Source organism: Triplophysa dalaica, chromosome 19 (genome assembly GCF_015846415.1).
Source record: "Triplophysa dalaica isolate WHDGS20190420 chromosome 19, ASM1584641v1, whole genome shotgun sequence".
NCBI classification, from domain to species: domain Eukaryota; kingdom Metazoa; phylum Chordata; class Actinopteri; order Cypriniformes; family Nemacheilidae; genus Triplophysa; species Triplophysa dalaica.
Window position 1 is genome coordinate 6,146,324 of NC_079560.1, and position 24,559 is coordinate 6,170,882.

At 39.2% G+C, this 24,559-nt stretch overlaps 1 protein-coding gene across 1 annotated transcript; it reads left to right on the top strand.

The window, feature by feature from the left end:
* Positions 1-12,625: 12,625 nt before the first annotated feature.
* LOC130408190 (pyroglutamylated RF-amide peptide receptor) lies at positions 12,626-22,474 on the top strand. Its single transcript, XM_056731672.1, has 6 exons — positions 12,626-12,963; positions 14,431-14,589; positions 14,992-15,053; positions 15,930-16,162; positions 16,712-16,809; positions 21,990-22,474. Exons 1-6 carry the CDS (start codon positions 12,633-12,635, stop codon positions 22,472-22,474), a joined length of 1,368 nt encoding a protein of 455 aa, XP_056587650.1. The 5' UTR covers positions 12,626-12,632.
* The last annotated feature ends 2,085 nt before the right edge of the window (positions 22,475-24,559 follow it).

A 24,559-nucleotide genomic window follows, 5' to 3' on the forward strand; every position in this document is an offset into this window, starting at 1 on the left:
GAGAAGTTATCATGAGAGTAGATGAAGTCCAAATCAATGATAATGCTAATCCTTAGTGGGTTATTTTAAAATGCCACTAAGAGAAAGTCTTACTAACTAAACCTTTCTCTAAATGGCATGTATTATCTAGGTTGCTCAGGAGACGTGGACTAAATTACACAAGTCTCGACCTTAAAGTGAATTCGGATGAAGACTACTTTAATTTAGGTCATCATAAAAGTACTTGGTGGCTTATCGGTCAGCAGTTAACATTTGCATAGAACAGACCAACTTGACGAATGATAATTGGCATTTACTCCCATGGCTGTGCTCTTTTGAGTAATTGTCATCTAAAAGAAATAAAACATTTAAAGGGACAGTTCACCCAAAAATAAAAATTCTGTCATAATTTACCGATCCTTGAGGTTGCTTCAAATTTCTTTGTTCTGGTGAACACAGAGAATTACATTTGTAAGAATGCTTATAGCTAAACAGTTCTTGGCCAACATTGACTAGTAGTGCAACATGACAATGGTCGTCAAAAGTGCCCCAGAACTCTTTGCTTTCATACATTCTACATCTTCTTTTGTGTTCAAAAGATCAAATACATCTATAAAGCAATTTCCCTATGGTAGTCAATGGTGGCCAATAACTGTTTGGTTACAGGCATTCATCCAAATATCTTTCTCTGTCTTCATCAGAACAAAGAAACGTATATAGGTTTGGAACAACTTGAGGGTTATATGTTCAATAAAGATAGAATTAAATGTTTAGGTGAACTGTCCCTTTAAGACAGTACAACTTAATCTATCAGAAATCAAGACACACTGTTTATTTTCACGATTACATGATATTCTGGCTGCTTTTATAGTGTTTATATAAAACACAAGATGAAATACAAAGATCCTCATTGTTTAGCTGATGTTTACTCATTTAGAATAGAAACTTTTACAGATATATTATGTATCATAATACCAATGTCTTACACACATAAGACAACTCTCCGATATGTGATTAGAGTCTACTTCCAGTAGGAAGTTTAAAAAATACAGTCTAACTGATTATACATCATATATTATAATAGATGTCGCAGAGGATAAAGGCATACACAGACAAACATGCTTTGTGCACACTTCTTGATTTTCTTCATCCTCAACGAAGAGTGAAACGTACTGGCCTTTCTTGCAAAGAAACTCAGTGTTTTCGGAGATCAAAATACTGTGGCTTAGCACATCAGGCCGGAAGCAGAACTTTTTTACCAAATGTGGCAGCAGCGTGTCCGTCATATCTTTCCCGGGGTATTTTGCTATAAAGGCTTCCACATCTAGCTTCTCCATGCTGATGAAGGCTCGCAAGTTCCTGCTGCTCCGGTTCAGTATGTTCATTTTTATGTTGGTGTTACCCATTGCTTTGTGAGTATGCCTGCTGAGTTTAGAACACAAAATGGTGATTTGCATGGATGAAGGTGGTGCAGCATTAGAGAAACTGACATATATGCAAAGTGCAAGAGGAGCTTGCACAAAAGAGTGCATCGGTAATTTTGATCAATTCATTAATGAGAATTTAATTATATATAGCTGATGAAAGTGAATATGATCAGGTGCACTAGTGACATTTAACAGACATTAAAAGTTATGGGGTATTAATTTAAGTTTGTGAATTATTTCAAGACTGAAGGGGTAACCTCAACATCTTAATTAAGGCATACATATAAACTTCTAAACATCCTTTTGGTACTTTGCACTTTGCAGTAGTTTGAGGGCAATGCTTAATCATCAGTAGTCCAAAAACATATTCAACCACTATAGTATGAATTGAAGACAAGTATGTCAATGAAGGGACCCCGTCAGTGATGGGGTGACCTCCATCTTTGAGATAGATTGCCTTCCATTCTTTGACTTCCTCCTGGCTATTTTTCGAGTGTATGCTTTGATTAGTTCCATGGGTTTCTCTTTGTTATTTGTCCTCACATTGCCCATGTTCCTCCCCGTTCTTCTTTAAGTGTTATTTGATTTTGATCGCAAAGGGTACCTACCTTTAAAATGAAAGGTTGTTCCTTCTTTTGTTCCTTAATCACCATCGGTCACAGTCTGGAAAGCAACAAAACCCCTGTGATTAAACCTTTAAAAAAAATGTAATGGTTTATTAAAGCGCTTTAATGAAGTAGAATTACAATCTAACACAACAGTAGTTATGTTTAGGGTCACCAACCATTCAAACGCAATTGTTCGAAATTTTTCTACTTTTTTTCATTGTACAAGTAAATGTAAAGAAGATAAGTAATACTCTCTGAAAAACGATTTAGTCTATTTCTGTGCGGTCCAACTCGAGAAACATTCTTACCTCCGTGCATGCGGGGTTTCAAGTGAGATTTCCATGCTCAGGTCAGGGAAGACGTCAATTGTGTCAGTGCATTTGAGACTTGGATAATCTGCACACAAAAATGTATTATGAGATGCAAATGTCAATGCACACTTCATTCTGTCACATGGTCTGCAAGTCCTTTCAGTTCGAAAAAGAGATAGCAGAGCATAGCTATAGCAAAATATTCAGAGAAGCAGATAGGCTATATCATAGCAGATGTTCAATGCACTAGTATTTATAAAATTTGGTATCAAAACATTTTCTAGAAATGTGCAAACATTGTTAGGCTAGTTTAGAAATATAGCGAATATTTACTTGCAAGAGTTATGATTTAATATTAACTGGGCTCACTGACCATAAGATTTAACATTGTTTTTTTTTTGCCAGTATCGGGCTTGGAAAATCTTGTCTACCCCTTAGCAATGTTTTGAAAGACCCACTAAGCCACCCAGTCTATACTAAGGAAATCAACCGGCAAATATCTTTGAAACACATTAATGAAGAAGAAAAGAAAAAGTATTAAGTAAAAGTACAGCTCATGTCTAAGAAATACTACTAGAAAGCCATTTAGTGTGTACAACAAAAATAGATGAGAAAAGCGTTTCACTTACCAAAACTTCTTTGGCTTTAATAAGAAAAAGACTCTAGTATCTAGTTGCTGCAAATGGCAAAAGTCAAGTGGTGAGAATCATATGAAGAGAAGTGCATGACACACGAGCTCAACAGCATCCTCTAAGGTACACTGAGACTATACTGGCCACTTTTCTTTAAATGTGCAATATGTTGGGTGCCATATGGCAACCCAATCACGCCGATGAAAATTAGAGCAGGTGTGAAGGACTTTTTCACAAGGAATGAACACACTTTAATTTGCTTTTCAATAGACTGGATAACTGCTGTAGATGCAATGAAGACAAACTTATTCATGTCGCTTTTGTGCAACACACACATTTTTCATGGTTTACTGGGATATGTAAAAATAGGGAACAAAAATATTACAAAAACATAGTTTTTTGATCGATTTATATATTATCAAGGTCTGATATACGTTAGACAAATCAGCATAAAGGGTGCGCAACATACCTAACTTCTGGTCTCCGCAACTGTTCTGTATAGTGAACAGAGCTAGAGCATGGATCGAACTAGCGTTTACCCTACTTCCGGTTTGTACATGTCACGCTGTGGAATAGGTCTTTAACCTATAGTAAGTTCTAGGTTTATTTTCTGGACTCATGAAAGGGACAGTTCAAAAATATGCAAAATTATATCTGTGAAATCAACAACAATGTTAATGCCATGTGCCCTGCGATGGGTTGGCACTCCATCCAGGGTGTATCCTGCCTTGATGCCCGATGACTCCTGAGATAGGCGCAGGCTCCCCGTGACCCGAGGTAGTTCGGATAAGCGGTAGAAAATGGATGGATGGATGGATGTTAATGCCATGAAAGTTTAATGGAGACTGAGGTCGTCAGTCTCTAAGATTCTGCCTATGACAACATATCATTTTCATCTCCTTTTGTGTTTAACACATTAAAATTGTAAAGGCACAATATATGATGGTGATGATGAGTAAATGACGATTAAATTCTTATTTCTGAATGAACTGTACCTTTAAGAGTTTATACAATATGTTCAACCCAACCACATACTGTAATCACTTTGAATTTTGCATGGTAAAAGTTCAATTCAAAGTAGACTTTTGGAGCTTTAGAAAATGATTAGGAACCCTTGCTATCCTTATTTAATTTATTTTAAAATAAATACACTCTTTTTATCATCTGTATTACCAGAAGTCTGCAAATACTCAACAATGAAACTGGCTCTGCATTAACGTTGGATCCTAAAACAGGTGTGCCTTGACAGCTGTGTTAGTGACATGTGAAGTCTCCTACATTTTTTTATTCACACTTATTTGTTCTGCTGTTGAAATTTTTTCATCCTGACAGGTTGTTAAAGATCTACTGAGTGGGCAGATGCCCTCACTCCCACGTCAAGTCAACTCAAGACCCTCCCCAACAACCACAGAAGTGGTGTGTTTCACCTCAAGGTGAAATACATACATGAAATGGGCAAGTAGCACGATACAGGCTACATCCGTTGGATCGAATACCGCCACGTAAATGAGAATGGGTTTACCTTGGAAGGCGCAGTTGTGCAAAACCATCAAACGAAATGTAAGTGGAAGAGGTTGACATTGAAGCAAATGATCAAGGTTCTTTCTGGAGTTGCTTTATTCACCAAACCTCTGAGAGTCCACTTTAATCTTCAAAAGAGGAACACAGTGCCATAAGTGCCATTATAAATGGCCTGGCTGAAATTTCACCAAGCCTTTCAGCAATTCAAAAGATAAACCTCAACGACACATCAATGTGTGATGGCGACCACAATGCATGTCTCAGAAACAGCCCCAAAAGCCTCAATTCCCTCACAAGACACGAATTGAAATAAAGAAACACATTCATCTGAGCCAGAGTTACAAAAGTGACAAGAAGCAGAAAAAAAAACATAACAGCGGAAGACAAAGTCACGGCAGACATGACGTTGTGTCCTGTACTCATTCACCACACCAGCAGCACTTCACTGAAATGTTATGTTATGACTTGGTTTCCAATTTTCATGTTGAACGCCTGAATTCACAGGATCCTGGATGCAAAATATAAATAACGAACAAAAATTATAGAAATTAGGGCATTTTAAATGATTTAGTTACAATTATGCCTCTGATTCTGGTGGCTCCGTAGTGCTCAACATGTGCAGTGTTATTGTCTAGCCTTTGACAAATTCCGGTGATGACACTATTCCAGTCACAGGCTGTAAATGTCTTATCTTATGTGCATAGCAAAACTCAAAGACCCAAATTAAGCAAAGATAAAGTGTAACCGTCCTTCCGTCTGAAGAACGAAAACTGTAAATGAAATGTTGTTTGAGCATATGGCGTGATGAGGTTATGGTGGCTGCCACTGTCTCTGCTTACCATAGCTCCCATGTCTTTACACCTGAAGAAAACCTTTCGGATTTCTGATTATGATGAAACCCCATGTCAAGAAATACTGTCCAGAGACTGGGCTCGATTTCAGTTAGGTCTCAGAAAACATGGCAGATGTTTTTTTACGAAGTGCATGTATATTGCAGTGGTGCACTGGATTAAACATATGCCATGCTTGTTGGTTCATAGGGCGCATGATAAAGAAAACATGTTTCCTGGAATTGTACCATCAAAGGTAAGCTCATATTTTTTTCAGCTTTTAAACAGTAGAAGAAACAATTTGAGAACATATTACTTTGAGTAAAAGAACAGCAGAAATGATGCTGTATATAATAAGTATTCATCTGAGTTGTATTTTCAAGTATTTTGTACAAAGGCATGAAAAGCAGATTTAATGTGTGCGTGGTTGTGCATGCTCGTACATGCGTGTGTCCCAATACTGTACCATAAAATCAAAATCTTACTGTATTTCTTTCACTATATTCATATTTCTCATAGATTGTAAGAACCTTGCTAAGACGGAAAATGCATTCGAATAAAAAAGGCATTACTGTTTTGAAGCATCACTGTCTTATCACTGGCAAACGAACAAGCATGACAGAATTGGAAAAGTGGTTAAAGACAAAACACTGGAAGACTGACTTTCATGCAGGTCAATCAACAGGTGTGTTGCCAGTGGATGCTTTTAAAGATTCCCGTGAGATATGTTTGTGGAAACAGGTGTCGACGTCAGCCAAGATGTTAAGGACTGCTCTCACATCTGCTGCATTGATGAGGATATTTTCTTATCAAAAGATGAGCAGACTAGGTACAGCCATCTGTCCCATACACCAGGCTACAAGATATTCTCAACGGCACAAAAGAGCAGAAGTGAATAAAATAGCGGACAGTACTTTGGAAAACGGATCCAAACCCAGTAATGATGCTGTTATCCACAGAGAAATAATTTCGCATTTACTAAGAACGGGGCTTTTTCGAGAGAAGCATATTTTAAGATCCAACGTGCAGGACAACACAGCTGAATCACAAGATCATTTAGATGGTGAGATTATGGACACAGGTGAGATCCTAAGTATCGCCTCAAGTCACGTCACACACTCTCAACCTGACTCAACACATAAAAGCAAAGTATTAGTTAAAAGAAAAATAAATCCACAAATTGACAAAAGGTTTTTTACTGTAAGCTGGAGATCCCATCTTGGAACCAATGAGGCACTAAATACTGAAATACCGACTACACGTGCAAACCTGTTGACGGCAGACGAGATCAAAGCAACAAAATCTGTGATATCATCAGCATCCACATACAAAGAGAGGAAGTCAGAACCTGCTGATTTAACTTCAGCACATATTGGACATAAACCAGTCACACCAAGAGAAAATGAACCTACAGTCCTTGATCACGTGATGGGGACAAGAACAGAATTTTCTGAAACTGAATGTACAACAGAAATTGAGATATCAAGACAAGAAGATATTGTGAAGAGGGAAACTACTACATACAAAGACATAAAGACAGAACCTGTTGATTTAACTTTAGAACATATTGAACATGAAGACATAAATAAACTAGTAACACCAACATTTTCAGAAGAACATGAACCTACAGCTACTGATCATGTGATAGGAACAACAACAGGATTCGCTGAAACTGAATGTACAAAAGATATTGAGATATCAACACAAGAGGATATGAGATCTGTGGAGGGAGTTACTACCGCATACAAAGACATCAAGTCAGAATCTGTTAATTTAACTTCAAAACAGAAAGACATTAATGAACCGGTAACATCAACACCTTCAAGAGAACATGAACCTATGGTCATCACTCGTGTTACAGGAACCACAACAGAATTTGCAGAAACTGAATGTACAACAGAAGTTGAGATATCAACAGCAGAATATATAAGACCTGTGGAGATAAAAACTACCACATACAAAGAGAGCAAGACAGAATCTGTTGATTTATCTTCTGAAACACCTTCAAGAGAACATGATCCAACAGTCATCGATCATGTGATAGGAAAAACAACAGAATTAGCTGATACTGAATGTACAACAGAAATTGAGATATCAACATCAGAAGATATAAGACATGTGGAGATAGAGACTACCACATACAAAGAGAATGATAAATTTACTTCAGGAAATATTGAACAGAAAATCAAGAATGAACCAGTAACACCAACATCCATAAGAGAACATGAACCTATGGTCAACGATCGTGTTACAGGAACCACAACAGAATTTGCTGATACTGAATGTACAACAGAAATTGAGATATCAACATCAGAAGATTTAAGACCTGTGGAGATAGAAACTACCAAATACAAAGAGAGCAAGACAGAATCTGTTGATTTATCTTCTGAAACACCTTCAAGAGAACATGATCCAACAGTCATCTATCATGTGATAGGAAAAACAACAGAATTAGCTGAAACTGAACCTATAACAGAAATTGAGATATCAACACCAGAAGATATAAAACATGTGGAGATAGAAACTAGCACAAACAAAGAGAATGATAAATTTACTTCAGGAAATATTGAACAGAAAAACAGAAATGAACCAGTAACACCAACATCCATAAGAGAACATGAACCTATGGTCAACGATCGTGTTACAGGAACCACAACAGAATTTGCTGAAACTGAATGTACAACAGAAATTGAGATATCAACAGCAGAAGATATAAAACATGTGGCGATAGAAACTACCACATACAAAGACAATGATAAATTTACTTCAGGAAATATTGAACAGAAAATCAAGAATGAACCAGTAGCACCAACACCTTCAAGAGAACATGAACCTATGGTCATCAATGGTGTTACAGAAACAACAACAGAATTTGCTGAAACTGAATGTACAACAGAAATTGAGATATCAACATCAGAAGATATAAGACCTGTGGAGATAGAAACTCCCACATACAAAGAGAGCAAGACAGAATCTGTTGATTTATCTTCTGAAACACCTTCAAGAGAACATGATCCAACAGTCATCGATCATGTGATAGGAACAACAACAGAATTTGCTGAAACTGAACCTACAATAGAAATTGAGATGCCAACACCAGAAAATATGAAACAGAAAATCAAGAATGAACCAGTAGCACCAGTAGCACCAACACCTCAAGAGAACATGAACCTATGGTCATCAATGGTGTTACAGAAACAACAACAGAATTTGCTGAAACTGAATGTACAACAGAAATTGAGATATCAACATCAGAAGATATAAGACCTGTGGAGATAGAAACTCCCACATACAAAGAGAGCAAGACAGAATCTGTTGATTTATCTTCTGAAACACCTTCAAGAGAACATGATCCAACAGTCATCGATCATGTGATAGGAACAACAACAGAATTTGCTGAAACTGAACCTACAATAGAAATTGAGATGCAACACCAGAAAATATGAAACATGTGGAGATAGAAACTAGCACATACAAAGAGAATGATAAATTTACTTCAGAAATATTGAACAGAAAATCAAGAATGAACCAGTAGCACCAACACCTTCAAGAGAAGATCAGAATTTGCTGAAACTGAATGTACAACAGAAATTGAGATATCAACATCAGAAGATATAAGACCTGTGGAGATAGAAACTCCCACATACAAAGAGAGCAATGCAGAATTTGTTGATTTATCTTCTGAAACACCTTCAAGAGAACATGATCCAACAGTCATCGATCATGTGATAGGAAAAACAACAGAATTAGCTGAAACTGAACCTATAACAGAAATTGAGATATCAACACCAGAAGATATAAAACATGTGGAGATAGAAACTAGCACATACAAAGAGAATGATAAATTTACTTCAGGAAATATTGAACAGAAAAACAAGAATGAACCAGTAACTACAACATCCATAAGAGAACATGAACCTATGGTCAACGATCGTGTTACAGGAACAACAACAGAATTTGCTGAAACTGAATGTACAACAGAAATTGAGATTTCAACACCAAAAAATGTTAGTCCTGTAGTGAGAGAAACTACCACAAAAAAAGATATGAAATCAGAATCTGTTGATATAACTTCAAAACATAGCGATCCAAAACGTACAGATGAATCAGTAACATCATCAACCCTAAGACAATATGAAAATATTGTCACATTGCCAGATCATGTGATAGAAATATCAACAGAGCCTTCTGAAACTGAATGTACAACAGAAATCTTGACATCAATGCCAGATCCTCCAAATAACCAAGTGACAACTTTAAGTGCATACATCAACAGCATCACACTGGCAGATATAACAGAATATACAAAAGATTCAGAGAGCTCACAGGTAAAAAAGGATAACATTCTAGGAAGGACATCAATGCAAACTACAGAAATGATGCCAACAGTGACAGACACCGGAGAGAAAACCGAGTGCACTGAAGTAACAGAAATCCATCAATCACCAGAAGCAGATGGGTTGCTGCTTACAGATGAAGACGGCTGCTTTGGACTAATTCATCGCACAACATCGGGGTTGAAAAGATGTAGAGAGAAGATGAAACAAATGATCTCATATAATACCACTCCACAATCAGATTTCCCAGCAACTGTGCACCCAAATTCAACTCTCAAAATCCAGAAATCACTGCAGGCATTTTTGAACAGTTTTACACAAGTTACACAAAATAATATAGAAAAGGAGAATCAAACTTCAGATGCCAATAGCCACTTCTACTATTTTAATGGCAAATTGAAAAGAGTTGGAAATCACGCAGCACGGCATGAGAACAATAACAAAACTCAATAAAAGTCGATAAACCAAAGACAATTCAGAGGTTTATTTAGTAGATAAATCTAAATTGCTCACTGCTGGAACACATGATCATCAACCATCCAAAGCAGCAGTATCACCACTTCCGAACACCTGCAGAGAGAACCAAGGTGGTTTTAGACTTTTGATTACTTTTCATGAATATGCAATCTGTAATTTATTTGATTTTTGTGGTGAAAATAAACAACAGTTATTGAGCAGCAGTGTTGGGTAAATTACTCTGAAAAAGTAATTAATTACTAGTTACTCATTACATATTCAATGGTGTAATTAGATTACTGTCCAAATTACTCTGTCCAAAAAGTATTTAGTTACTCATTACTAATTACTTTCTATATCCTACATCAACCTTGATTAGTTAAGTGATTCAAGGATAGACATGAAATAATATAATAATTAATAATAAATAATATTATTAACTGACCAAACTATTACAAAGGTGAGAATTATACATTAAATCACAGATTTTAAAGTAAGACTTTGAATTTTGATGTCAATTACACTATTGCACACACATATATTTAACAAAGTATTTAGTTTAATTACATCAAAAGTAATTGTAATTAAATTAAAGAAAACATATGAGTAATCCCTTACTATACTTTTTCAAGGGAAAACTAATTAAATTATGGTAACTAATTACTTGGTAACTAATTACACCCAACACTGTTGAGCAGTACACATTTTTTTTATCAATGTCTCCTTACCTTACCTCAGTTCACAATGGTCAGCAATCTTTGATGCCAAGTAAAATTTGTAAAGATAAAGAAATGTATAATGTGAAGTAACCCGTAATCTTATGTTTCCAACAGAAATGGCTAATAGAGAGAAAAAGTTTGCAGATATGGTTACGTACTGAACATTTTAGAAATGTTTAGAAATATTAGAAATTATTTACCTATTTTATTTTTCAAACGTCTTTACTTTAATGTAAAAAAATCGATTTGATGTGATACACTTTGTATTTTTAAACTCGCATGTAAAGTTCATACAATGCACATTATTCTAACCAAGTAGTCTGCTAATCTCCATCCTGTTAGATTGAAATCTTTAAAATTCCTTATTGTATGAATGTATTACATAAAATCCCTTCGTCTAGCATATAATTATTTGCTAATTTATAATATATATATATATAGGATATAATGCTCACAATTGTGATGTCATTAGGCTTCCTTAATAAACAAATACATACAATTTTGATCAAAAACTATTTTGCTGAGGTGCCTCACAGCCCAGGGCAGGGTTAGTTTACATTAATGCTCTGTCACTGATTATGGATCGTAAATTGTGCTGAAATCAACAGTATTGATGCTCTGTCATTATAAGACAAGGCTATCCAATTAAACTCGAATCAAATTAGATGCCTATTACGGTCAATGTCTTTGACCAATCCGGCTTTCCAAAGGGAATGTCACTTTACTGCACATTTACAAACAAATGGGAGTGTCAAGAGACTCCAGGTAAGACTGTCATCGTGGGAGCATCTGTCCTCTCAGACTCGGAGCAAGTGGAGGTGCGCGTCGGAGAAACTTTGATGAAATAGCAGAACTAGATCACACAGCAGTAAGTAAATTGTTTCATATGGACGCGACTGTTTTTGTTTATAACTGCAAAACGAAAATACAGTAAATGCAAGAAACAAAAGAATGAGTTGCATGACCTGTTGTGTTATTTCTTAATTCTGCCTTGTTTTAACAACCGTTTGTAACGTATAGGTATATAACTTTAAACAATAAGTTGCTTATAAATATATTTTGAAAAAGAACAGCTGCATTCAATAGGCTATTGCAAAACAACCATACAAAATAGTTTAACGCAACACTATACTAATAATTGTTTTATTTTGAACTATCGCATTTTTTGTGTCTATCTTTGATAGTCACGTGGCGTATTTATATGATTTAATATGTACGTATGTGAGCCTATTCGTTTACAAATGTAAAATTAAATTCAAGGTATTGTGTTAGATTGTATGATTTTAATGTTGCATTTCGACAATAATTTGAAAACATATATTAATGTTTCTCTGTTAAAAGCATAGAAAAATGAGTCAACATGTTATAGAGACCAGCTGTGTTAGGGTATGAAGGACATTTTTATGATATCACAAAGAGTGACCAGTGGGGCTTCATCACAACAAAGGTATCACACAATTTTTGCTGGAGGAGGTTTTTGTTACTCAAGCAGAGTCTCAGCCTGTGTGAATAAATAAAAGGTTTTGTCCCCACAGGCTTCAAGTCAATGCTTTCTGAGCACTTCCATAATAGGAAAAAGATAAGGGCATTTTCTTATCGAATCCTTAACAAGAAAATCCTTTGATAAATGCCCGTAAGCCATCATTTCAAACGGGAGAAAGATCATTAAAGGGTAGACGTAACAAGTCAGTAATGTAGACTTAAAAAAATTGAGTTGTTGTTAGACAGTTTATTCTGACTAACTCTAATGCAATCTTAAACAAATTTTGGAGTTCAAGCATCTTGAGATCTTGACGTTTGCAAACCATCACAATGAACCTGACCTCCCAGCTCCTGGATCTTATGCTGGAAGCCTCCAACCTCTCCCGCTGGAAGTTCATACAGGAATATTCCATCCCTCCTTTGGTGGCAGTTCCCAGACTCCCAAGCGCCCTTCTTCCCGTCTTTGGTCTTCTCTATGTGCTCATCTTTGGGCTTGCAGTTATGGGCAACGGATCTGTGCTGGTTCTTCTATGTCGCAGGAAGGCTCTGCAGTCCCCCAGCACTTTCTTCATTTGCTCTCTGGCGCTCAGTGACCTTCTCATCTCCATTGTATGTGTTCCTGCAACACTATTACAGCACTTCTTCAGCAATTGGTTAGCAGGTAGGTAGCTTTTCATTTGTGCATGGGATTACATTAAAGGTTGACATTATGTCACAATGTAAAGCATCCCTTACAAGTGGTCGTAAATGTTTACATAGTTTTAGAAATCCAATTCACCTTTTTAATGCAACAACACATCTTATGAAAACAAAATCACACTTGGTGCACAAAACTTGAAATTATAGGCGATCCTTAAGAGAATAAATCGAGTTATGATTGTAGTCATGACACATCATCGCCACAAGAACAGATAACCAGTTATTTATGTTAACCTTAAAAAAACACACATTTTAGTGGTTTTGACGCAGTGACCTTTTTTTAAACGTTGAAATGGGTAACCAGCCCATGCCTAGCTGAGATGAATTATATCCAAGTTGTTTAATATTCATGGACTTGGTAGAATGTATCTTCATGTTTCTTAAAGAGTTGTCATTTTTATGCTATTTAATGTTTGTAAACAAGTCATTGCTATCTTAGACCTCAATAACTATATTGAACTTGTTATGTTCAACAGTGTTATGTCCACTCAAACTAGAGTTCCAAGCAGATTTTGATGAGATGTGAAACCTCAATCCCTATAGAGATGTGCTGCTGGTGAATCGTAAATGAACCCGACGAAGTACTTTTCATGGAATCTTATTTGCCACAATCTACATGTTTCAAATAATTCTGTTAAATCCATTTCAATGGACATGAAATGTTTTCATTTGAAAAAATATGAATAATAGCTAATTCCGGTAACACTTTACAATAAGGTTGTATTTGTTAACTTTAAGTTATTGCATTCGATAACATGACATAACAATGAACTATACTTCTAAAGCATTTGTTAATGTTAGTTCACGGATATTTCAGCATTTATGAATACATTATATATATTATATTATAATCATGTACCCCATGAATATGAACAGCTTAATTCTATTGACATTAACTAACATTAACAAAGATGAATAAATACTGGAAAGCTATATAGCTCATTGGTGGCTCATGTTAGTTAATGCATTTACTAATGTTATCAAATACAACCTCATTGTAAAGTGTTACCAAGTTCTCCTAATTAGCATGTATCATGTTGTGTTCAGCCTTTTATAAGAGCCATTGACCTTTGTATAATGATCAGCCTATTCGAAAAAAAGTCATCTCCAGTGTGCCTGGAATACTAGACAAGTCTAGTGATGCTAGTGGGTGCATGTGGAATTATGTAGGATCAGTGTAGTGAAAAACTGGTATTAGTGGCCGATTTCCATGTCCATGTAATTATCTTGCCAGACCACTCTGGTGCTCTTTTGTCCATTTGGACCACAATACATTTATTATCCGTACAAAATTTTGAAATAACTTCATAAGTTGTTAAATATATTCATATATTCAACATAAGAATGCAATTTTTGAATCCCTTACTTTGAGCCGCACTGCCAATTATATAAAAAACGTGATTTCGTTTACATGTTTTTTTATCTACAGGGGATTTTCTGTGTAAGCTAATACCATTCCTCCAGGTGACCGCCATTGCGACCAGCATGCTCACCATGACATGCATTGCTGTAGAGCGTTTCCAGGGAATCCTTTATCCCCTGCACGTCCGCAACAGCTACTTCCTTTTCCATGCCTTTAAGATGCTGGGTGAGTAACAGAGAAAGGGAGAGAAATAGACAGACAAATAGTTTAGATGAGTGGTTATGAGGTTAAGATATAAAAGTGTCCCAATATTGGAGCTTTTGCATGTCAACAGGCACTTAGACTAAAGGATGGAAAATCAGACTAGAGCTTTTTCCATATACCACATACTACAAGGGTGGATTTATCAGAAATACATTATACCACATAAAATCAGAATATAAAAAAACACTGAAGAACAGTGGAAAATGTGGAATATCCAGACTGGTAGAAACATCCAGAAGCAAATAATGGAACTGTCGACCAACAGATGTATTTATGAGCGTTGTTTTCTAAATTTTGTGAAAAGTCAAAGAATGAAAATGTTTATATTACTTTAGAAAAAAAGCCTCTGTGTTTGCTTTATAGTCACCGTGTGGATGGCTGCCCTGATAATTGCGGCTCCCTTGTGGTTTGTCCAGAAAGTGGAGGTAAATATGAGATCTTAAAAGATATCGCTATACATCTTCTGTTCCTTTGGATGTAATCGTACCAATCATGACCATTATACTGACCACAACAGGGCAAACATTTATTTAAAGATTACTCATCCTCTTTCCCCAAATGTACATGTAATACAACAGACACACCTCAAGCTTTACTCTTTACTCACGCACAGAAATTACTGGCAACAACAGAGATATGTTTATTAATTCAGAATAATTAGGTTTAAAAGGAAGAATTCTGATAAGGCTCAGTTATTCATTATATGATTATATGCATAAGTATTATGACATCCCATCATGTTTTCTTGGCTTTTCTGGTTATCGTCCCTGTGCGTGCAGCTTTCAATCTGTCAGTCAACACTCAGCATCTTGCAAAAGATGTCTTGCATTCAATCATTCTTTATCCAGCCCCAAATTATCATTGATGACTCGCTGTTTGAGAGAGTATATCAAGTATTAAAATGCTTTTCTTAACTCTTCACAAATACCAATCAGTGATGAGTCAAAATTATTCAGGTAAACAACACAAAATAACTAGTAAATATGACAGAATTATCAACTTTATTCTATTAGAAAAAAATGGACTACAGAATGTTATCTCCTAATGTTACTCTTATTAGTACGGACATAAAAATATATATAAAAAGCACGATATCACTATACTATATTTCCCCTATATCATATTGTATTCATCATCTTCAATGCCACAAAAAATATTCTAGCCCTATCTGTATATGAAAGTTATGGAGAACTGAAGCTGTCAAACTTAAAAATGCATCCTAAAATTGTTTTAATGTGAGCCAAGACTTGAATTTTGTATGGGACACAGACCAACTAATCTTTATACATTTTACCATCCAGGTGAAATATGACTTCCTGTTCGATGTCCACCACACCTGTTGTTTGGAAGTCTGGCCAAGCCGGCAGCAGAGAAGAGCTTACACTACTTGCCTATCCGTTCTGGTTTTCCTGGCTCCATTGGCGACAATGGCCATCCTGTACTGGAAGATTATGAAAGAGCTTTGGGGAAAGCACAAAGTGCATGACGTCATGTTCCAAACACTCCCAGGATCTGAAATCAACAAGATTACAAGGTCATTTGACCGCTGATCAAGTAATACTTTATAAGAAAGTTTTTGATTTAGGATCATTGTCTGTGATTTTTGCCTTCAAATTGGAAATAGTTTGTATGAAGTAACATTCAGTATAATGAAAACTGATATTCGTTAAAGGCCTGAATACTTGATTCTTTCCTGAAGCTCAGTGGTTAGAGCATGGCGCTAGCAATGCCAAGGTCATGGGTTCGATCCCAGGGATTGCACATACTCGCATACTCAAATACAAATGTATAGTATCATGCAATGTAAGTCGCTTTGAATAAAAGCGTCTGCCAAATTCATGACTGAAAATTTTCGGTCAATGGCAGATTTATTTATATTTTTCACAAAAGATAATTTAAAACCTTGTTCATATAGAGTCCGAGCTTGTGTTTGTCCATATGATTCAAGCAATTGTGCTTTCTTTTGACAGCATCCTTTATATGTAGGCAGGCATGATTTGACACCATTTGATCAACTCTCCTGTGTTGTGGAACTGTTATTATTTTACATGCCTGTAACTAGGGGAATGGCTCTTGTTCTCAGGAGAAAAAAACGTGCTATAAGGATGATGGCCACCGTGGTGCTGCTCTTTGCTTCCTGCTGGGCACCTTTCCATCTGGTCTCCCTGCTGCTCGACTATGGTAACATAAAATATTTTGAGCTGTTCTCTCTTCCTTGCTATTGTACTCGAAATGATCCCTCTTTCTCTGTTCTCACAAGGTCTCGACCACAAACAATTTTCACATTTGCGTGTCTTCCAGATTTTTTATATTACCTGCGTGTCCTTTATGTGAGGACATTTTCTTCTCAACCTTTAGTGCAGGTACCATTATAGCTGAAAAGTTTAGAGAATATTAGTACATTAGTTGTCCTTTCTTGTGACCCTCGCAGTTGACAATATAAGCATAAAACTGATTTTAGCATGAAAGCTGTTTTCTTACTTTCTACCTTTCAGTGACGCTTTAGGCTTAATAGCACCTCTGTAATTTTTCCAAAATGTTGTTAAAGTTGTCAAAAATAGGCAAACTAAGAAAACCATTTTAAATTGTTGTCCTCCTTTATTTTGTTTACAGCTGCGCTATGGCAAAACGTTGCTACAGTGATTATTATTTGAACCGTTCCAGTAAAATGGAATGTCGAATGAGAAAAATAGCGGATGTGGGTTTCATCTTTCTCTGCGATCTGATTGGATGTATAAAACAGCCGTTGTATTTTGAAATGGAACTGGCTGCTGACTGACAGTTTAAGTGGAGGAGTTAATGCCCAAGATGTCTAACATACGTCATTTAAGATGGATAGTCATTACAGGACGGAAGTGCATTTTCAGATTTTACCTATAGATCATAAGGGCACATGAATATTAAAAAGTGAATGACCCACATTGAAAAGCTATTTATAATAAACGCTGCAATATTTCATGAAAAAATAATCATTGTCGTTTTTTATTTCACTGGGACTTTAAGGTAAATCTGCACATATAATTTAAAAGAACACGAGGTATGAATAAATATAGAATATCAATATTTCATGAATCAGGCATTATGTAACTGAAATTACTGACAGTTTCTCCTCTATCACGCATTCTTTGCTTTATTAAACTGCAGTGAATTTCATAATAAATCATTTTGTGTCTCTGACACAGCACTCTGATCTCCCCTTTCAGACAGGAACTATTTAATGACACTTAGAGCAAAACTCGTGCTTCCATCTGCACCCACTCCTCTAGGCAAGAAGCAAGCGAAAGCATTGATTTTCCCGAAGATTATATGCTTCAATGGTCTTTTTGTAGATCGCGTGTTCTGGGATTTACTTCCTAATTTGTGTCTTTATTGTAACCGCAGAACTGTATTGAGCCCTTTCATACATCTAAATCTTCTTGCCTGTAACGTCTATGCAGCTCTCTTTGGGTGTTTACTACCATCATAGAAAACACAGGCTGTGCTTCTCGACTAAAACAAAAACACTTAAAAAGACGACATAACCAACTCCATAACATTCAAAAACATTGGCCCGAAGACACATTGCGTGGAACCTCTTCAGTATGTAAATAAGACTTTAAAAATGAAACGGTACGGAAGGGGATGCTAAGCTTCATAATAAGTGAAACTCTGTTTCAGCAAATCGTGTACTGTACTTGAAAAAACGAATACTTCATATTTTGGATGCTGATTGGTCAAGTAATGCTACTGTATATTTACATTATCTCCTCACCTAAGCATCTAAATGTATTACTGTGCAGTTCCATAGCAGACCAATATTTTAGTTTTTTTTTTGCTTCATTTACTAAATACTAAATTAATTTGAACTTAAAATAATGTTGTAATAAGAACATTTTTTCTTTACGTTGTATAATGTGGAAGTCACACATTTAATTATTTGCAATCTAAAGTGCCGTATTTGTGTCATAACTTTGATTTAAAGGGATAATTTACCCAAAGATAAAAATACATGTATTCACCCTCATGACATTCTAAACTTCTATATGACTGCTGTGGAACACAAATGAAAATAAATTAAGAAATTTCTCTGTGGTTTTGTGACCATACATTAAAAATAAATGGGTGCCAATGTTGTTTGGTTAAGTTCTTTAAAATATAGCAAAAATAGCAGAAGGATTTAGAATGGTATTTGTCATGATTCCACTATCATGTCATGTTTATTCTTGTTGTTTGAGTGGAGTCATGGCATAACCTATGGTTTTGTGTGAGATTGAGTGATCTTTCTCGTGTCTCGTCATTGTTCCCTACATCTTGTCCCTCGTCAGCTTTCCCTGAGTGCTAATCCCCAGCACCTGTTGCTCGTTTCGATCCTCTGTTGTTTCCCCTATAAAGAGTCCTCATGTTTCTTTGTCTCGTGGCTCGTGCATTGTTTGATGTTCCTGTCGCTGTTGATGTTGCTCTTGTTCTTGTTACTCCATGTCAAGTAAGTGTAGTTGAGTGTTAGTTCATTGTAAGTCCTGATAATTATTGTATTTTGGTTTAAGTGTAGTTAGTCCAGTTCCTGTGTACCTTTTGTAGTTATTGTATCCTGTTCTGTTTTACCCCATCGTGGGCCTTTGTTTTGCCGTTTGTTTAGTCTTGTTTATTGTTATAATAAACCTGTTAACCCCTTCACCACCGTCTGTGTCTGCCTGCAATTGGGTTCTCTCTGAGACATATCCTGACAGAATGAACGCGCCAAGATTGAACCCAGCAGGCATGGAGGCGAGACGCGCAAGTCAGGCACGTCGCCTGTGTACTGTTCGTCAGGGATACGGCGACGTGCTTGGCTTCGCGGATCGCTTCTTTGAGACTGCAGGGGAGATGGTCCATGATGAGCAGGAACAGATGGTCCTGTTCAATGGCGGCCTCAACCATCCTCTGACGCGGGAGGAGATGCAGATGCTGAGACCGCTGGGCTTCAACGAACTGATCAGGTACGCCATGAATCGGCCGAAGCCCAGGGTCTCAGTCGAGTCCTGCTCTCCTTCTCCGCTGGCCGCCATCCCCGAGGGTCATTCCCTAGAAATCGGGGTCATGGGCCTCTCCCCATCCTCTGCAGTCTCTTCACCACCACCCACTGGTCTCCGTGGCAAGCGGGGGAGGAGATTTTCCTCAGGGTCTTCCTCTGAGGCCTCCAACCCGGAACCGGCTTTGCCCTTTACCTCCTTCCTTCAGCCGACCACCAGACGGGTGGCTCGGCTGAAAAAGAAGAGACAGCGGAGGTCAGCCGGGAACCAGGGGGTCCCGAGTCCTGTGGTCCCGAGTCCTGTGGTCCCGAGTTCTGTGGTCCCGAGTCCTGTGGTCCCGAGTCCTGTGGTCCCGAGTCCTGTGGTCCCGAGTCCTGTGGTCCCGAGTCCTGTGGTCCCGAGTCCTGTGGTCCCGAGTCCGGTGGTGTCAAACCCCAAATATTTTTTGGGGGGGCGCTGTGGGAAGGTGACGGTCCGTCCGGCACCGAGCCCGGCCCAGCCGCCGCCAGAGGTCGCTGCCCAGCCGCCGCCAGAGGTCGCTCCCGGCTGCCCAGCCGCCGCCAGAGGTCGCTCCCGGCTGCCCAGCCGCCGCCAGAGGTCGCTCCCGGCTGCCCAGCCGCCGCCAGAGGTCGCTCCCGGCTGCCCAGCCGCCGCCAGAGGTCGCTCCCGGCTGCCCAGCCGCCGCCAGAGGTCGCTCCCGGCTGCCCAGCCGCCGCCAGAGGTCGCTCCCGGCTGCCCAGCCGCCGCCAGAGGTCGCTCCCGGCTGCCCAGCCGCCGCCGCTCCCGGCTGCCCAGCCGCCGCCGCTCCCGGCTGCCCAGCCGCCGCCGCTCCCGGCTGCCCAGCCGCCGCCGCTCCCGGCTGCCCAGCCGCCGCCGCTCCCGGCTGCCCAGCCGCCGCCGCTCCCGGCTGCCCAGCCGCCGCCGCTCCCGGCTGCCCAGCCGCCGCCGCTCCCGGCTGCCCAGCCGCCGCCGCTCCCGGCTGCCCAGCCGCCGCCGCTCCCGGCTGCCCAGCCGCCGCCAAGCCCGGCTGCCCAGCCGCCGCCAAGCCCGGCTGCCCAGCCGCCGCCAAGCCCGGCTGCCCAGCCGCCGCCAAGCCCGGCTGCCCAGCCGCCGCCAAGCCCGGCTGCCCAGCCGCCGCCAAGCCCGGCTGCCCAGCCGCCGCCAAGCCCGGCTGCCCAGCCGCCGCCAAGCCCGGCTGCCCAGCCGCCGCCAAGCCCGGCTGCCCAGCCGCCGCCAAGCCCGGCTGCCCAGCCGCCGCCAAGCCCGGCTGCCCAGCCGCCGCCAAGCCCGGCTGCCCAGCCGCCGCCAAGCCCGGCTGCCCAGCCGCCGTCAGCACCAAGCCCTGTCCAGCCGGCCTTCCAGCCCTGGTCCAGCCCGGCAGTCCTGCAGGGGACTAGGACAGTTCCCCCCAGGACTACTCCTGTCAAGCCTCCTGGGGCTCCGCGCCCTGGCGCGTCCCCCAGGGCTGGGACTACTCCTGTCAAGCCTCCTGGGGCTCCGCGCCCTGGCGCGTCCCCCAGGGCTGGGACTTCCCCGCCCGGCCCTGCCCCTTCTGGACTTCCTGTGTTTTCTTGTTTGCCCCCGCCCCCCCTCCCATGTCTGTTATTTTTGTTATCTCACCCCAACCCTTTTGTTATCATATCTTGTATGCCCCTTGTCATGTTCACCTTGTCTGTCTGATTTTTGTCTGTTTCCCAGTCAGTCTTGTCTCGTTAGTTACCCCTTGATGAACACCTGGAGGTGCTCATTAAAGGGGGGGCTTATGTCATGATTCCACTATCATGTCATGTTTATTCTTGTTGTTTGAGTGGAGTCATGGCATAACCTATGGTTTTGTGTGAGATTGAGTGATCTTTCTCGTGTCTCGTCATTGTTCCCTACATCTTGTCCCTCGTCAGCTTTCCCTGAGTGCTAATCCCCAGCACCTGTTGCTCGTTTCGATCCTCTGTTGTTTCCCCTATAAAGAGTCCTCATGTTTCTTTGTCTCGTGGCTCGTGCATTGTTTGATGTTCCTGTCGCTGTTGATGTTGCTCTTGTTCTTGTTACTCCGTGTCAAGTAAGTGTAGTTGAGTGTTAGTTCATTGTAAGTCCTGATAATTATTGTATTTTGGTTTAAGTGTAGTTAGTCCAGTTCCTGTGTACCTTTTGTAGTTATTGTATCCTGTTCTGTTTTACCCCATCGTGGGCCTTTGTTTTGCCGTTTGTTTAGTCTTGTTTAGGTATTAGGGTAAATAAATAGGGTATTAGTGTAAATACTAAAATAATTTGAATATTGATAGAACTGTACCTTTAAATTATAAAATATTTGGTGTTTTAACCTCATTTGACTTACCATGTTGTTAATACCGTACCTTACTTGTTCTCTGAACACAGGTCAGCTAGATCTTGATCTTGATTCTGAGTTTCTTCTGGTCAGTGTGGTTCAGATCCTTGGATTTAGTAACTCGGTATGCAACCCGCTGGTCTACGCCGCCCTCAACACGACCTTCAAGAGGGACCTGCTGGCTCTGCTCACCCACGGACGGAAACCTGGTGGAGGTTGTTGTTTCAGCAGCACAGGCTCTTGCTGGTTCCGGAGGAGACACAAACGAGTCGGTGTCTCAGCAGTGGAGTCGGTAGAACCCAGACGGGGTCTGGAAAGGACATGTAGACAAGGAGGTATCAGGTCATGGAGTAAACTGGCATGGGAACCTGAAGCAGAAAAACCAACGTCCAATGCGTTCCACCCTGTGAACCTGCTTACTGCCATCAGGTCCAATAAGAGCACCAGTACCATGGTTTTAAGCATCATTGACCCTCCACACACAGACAGCACATCTGGGTCTGACCAGCCTGTATCAGGACTAGTGGCTGAGTGAATGCATGAGGTGGACAGCTTGATGGAACACAAAAAAATCACAATTATTTAAGATAACAATCACTGTTTACCATCATATAGACTGTACATTTTAAGTAACCAGCTCAGCCTAACTATGTTGCAAAGGGGAATCGCGAAAAAGTGAGAAAATAGTTTAAAGTAGTATTTTGCTGTAGGGCCTGATAAATTCTGGCAAAAAGTTGGCATGTCTGCAAACTTGGAAAACCAGGCGATGGAGTTCCCACATTAAACAAACCCTGGCAGCAGGCCATCCCACAGCCAGAATTCCCAACGGCAGCTAATGATAGGGATGTTCAAATGGGTAACGCACATCCAACGACTCCCAGCTGCCAATTTTCAGAACTTTGAAGAATGAACGGCTCTGCTTTCAGAGCAGAGGTTATATAAATTTTATGTTTATGTATTTAAACTGCATTTGCCATGCTTTCGTCCTCCAAGCTTGTGAAGATCTCATTTGGATGAGACAATTAAATGCAACTGCACTTGGAACTTGGAAGTTCAAGACTATGTTGATCAATCTATTGTGATGCAACGGCACAGGACTGACTCAGACGTCAAAGCTTTCAGAGAGAAATCCTGGGTCTTGCTTACCAAACATTTTTTCATATTTGTGTGTAAAAGCAGTGGGCAAGATGCTTTCACACAAAATTCATGATTTACTGTATCATTGTTATTAACCTTAATTATTGTGAAAAAAACTTCTTGTGGCCTTATAAACATTGAAGAAAAAGTAGATAGAATAAATGTGACCCTGTCTGTGAAATCCAGGCTCAAAATTGAATCATGAGATTAGAAGCATCAAAGAAGCCATAGTCATATTATGAAAAAAAGTCACATTTTTATTGCTGTAAATGATAGAATATGTGTTAGATTATTATTTAATTTGTATTTATAAGATATGGGGGCGGTTTCCTGGAAAGGGATTTTTACTATGCCTCAGTTAAAATAGAAGATTAAAGTTGTGTTACATACTTTACAAAAAAAACATTACTGATGTACATCTGATGTACATATTTTAAGATAGTTTTTTTTTAGGTCAGTGTAAATTGTTTTTGATCAAAGCACCTCAAACATTTAAATTAGCCTGGGACTAAAGTCCTGTCTGGGAAACCGCCCCTAAAAGTAATTTCTTTAAATTTTAAAATGAATAATTTTATTGACAGTGCATTTTATTAAAAATACCAAACCTTGGCTTCAACATTGCCTTACTCAGGCATATTAAGAATTATATTTTATTATGTTATGTATAGTCAACAGTACATCACAAAAAATGATCTAATTGGGTTTTCACATGCAGGGCCACAAATGATTCTGAAAAGTTTGATTATTTTAGAGTAACAAAACTGATGTTTCAGCTTGCCAAAAAAATAAATGAATAAAAAATAACATGTAGTCCTGGCATTGCTATGTGCACATAATGAAAACTGGGTCTCCAATTATCACACACACATTTTTTCCTTATTCCTATTTTATGGGTGGTGTATAGCCTCCTACCTTTGGGAATGTGGTTTCTGTCTCCATGGATAGGCCCAAGGCTGCAAGAAGTTAATGGAGTTTAAAGCTTATTCAGCAAGAGTCTGCAGATTACTTAAAAGTCGCCCACATGAGAGCTAAGGGCACCACACCCTCCATAAAGCAGATTTATGACAAAGCAGTTTAAGCGTGCCACAACATTCTACATTTCAGAAAAGCCGAAGGTGGATGCAAATTGAGTGTCAGAACACACAGAGGGAAAGTCTGGCAACCAGACATCTCCGCTTATCAACCTTAACATGATGTTGGAAAATGGATTTTAAATTGAAAAAAAAAATGCTTGTATATATTTTTGTTATTCATAGGGGGCTAAAGCTGTCTGATAAGTTGACTTGATGTGACCATTGGTTTTAGATTTGATATTCAAAGGCTTTCAGTAATATTAAACGTTGGATACCTATAGTTTTTTTATTCTCGGAACGACTGATTAACACTTTTCTTTGACAGAGTATGTGGCACTGAACATTTCAGCCTTTAGAATATATTACCAGGAAAGTATTAGGAGGAAGTGTATTACAAAGAACACTATTTA

Bases quoted from the DNA above. Each gene is read 5' to 3' on its own strand.
- LOC130408190 (XM_056731672.1), top strand. From the start codon at position 12,633: ATGAACCTGACCTCCCAGCTCCTGGATCTTATGCTGGAAGCCTCCAAC. The intron at 16,163-16,711 runs GTCATTTGACCG...TCTTGTTCTCAG, and splicing joins GAAATCAACAAGATTACAAG to GAGAAAAAAACGTGCTATAA. The intron at 16,810-21,989 runs GTAACATAAAAT...CTCTGAACACAG, and splicing joins CTCCCTGCTGCTCGACTATG to GTCAGCTAGATCTTGATCTT.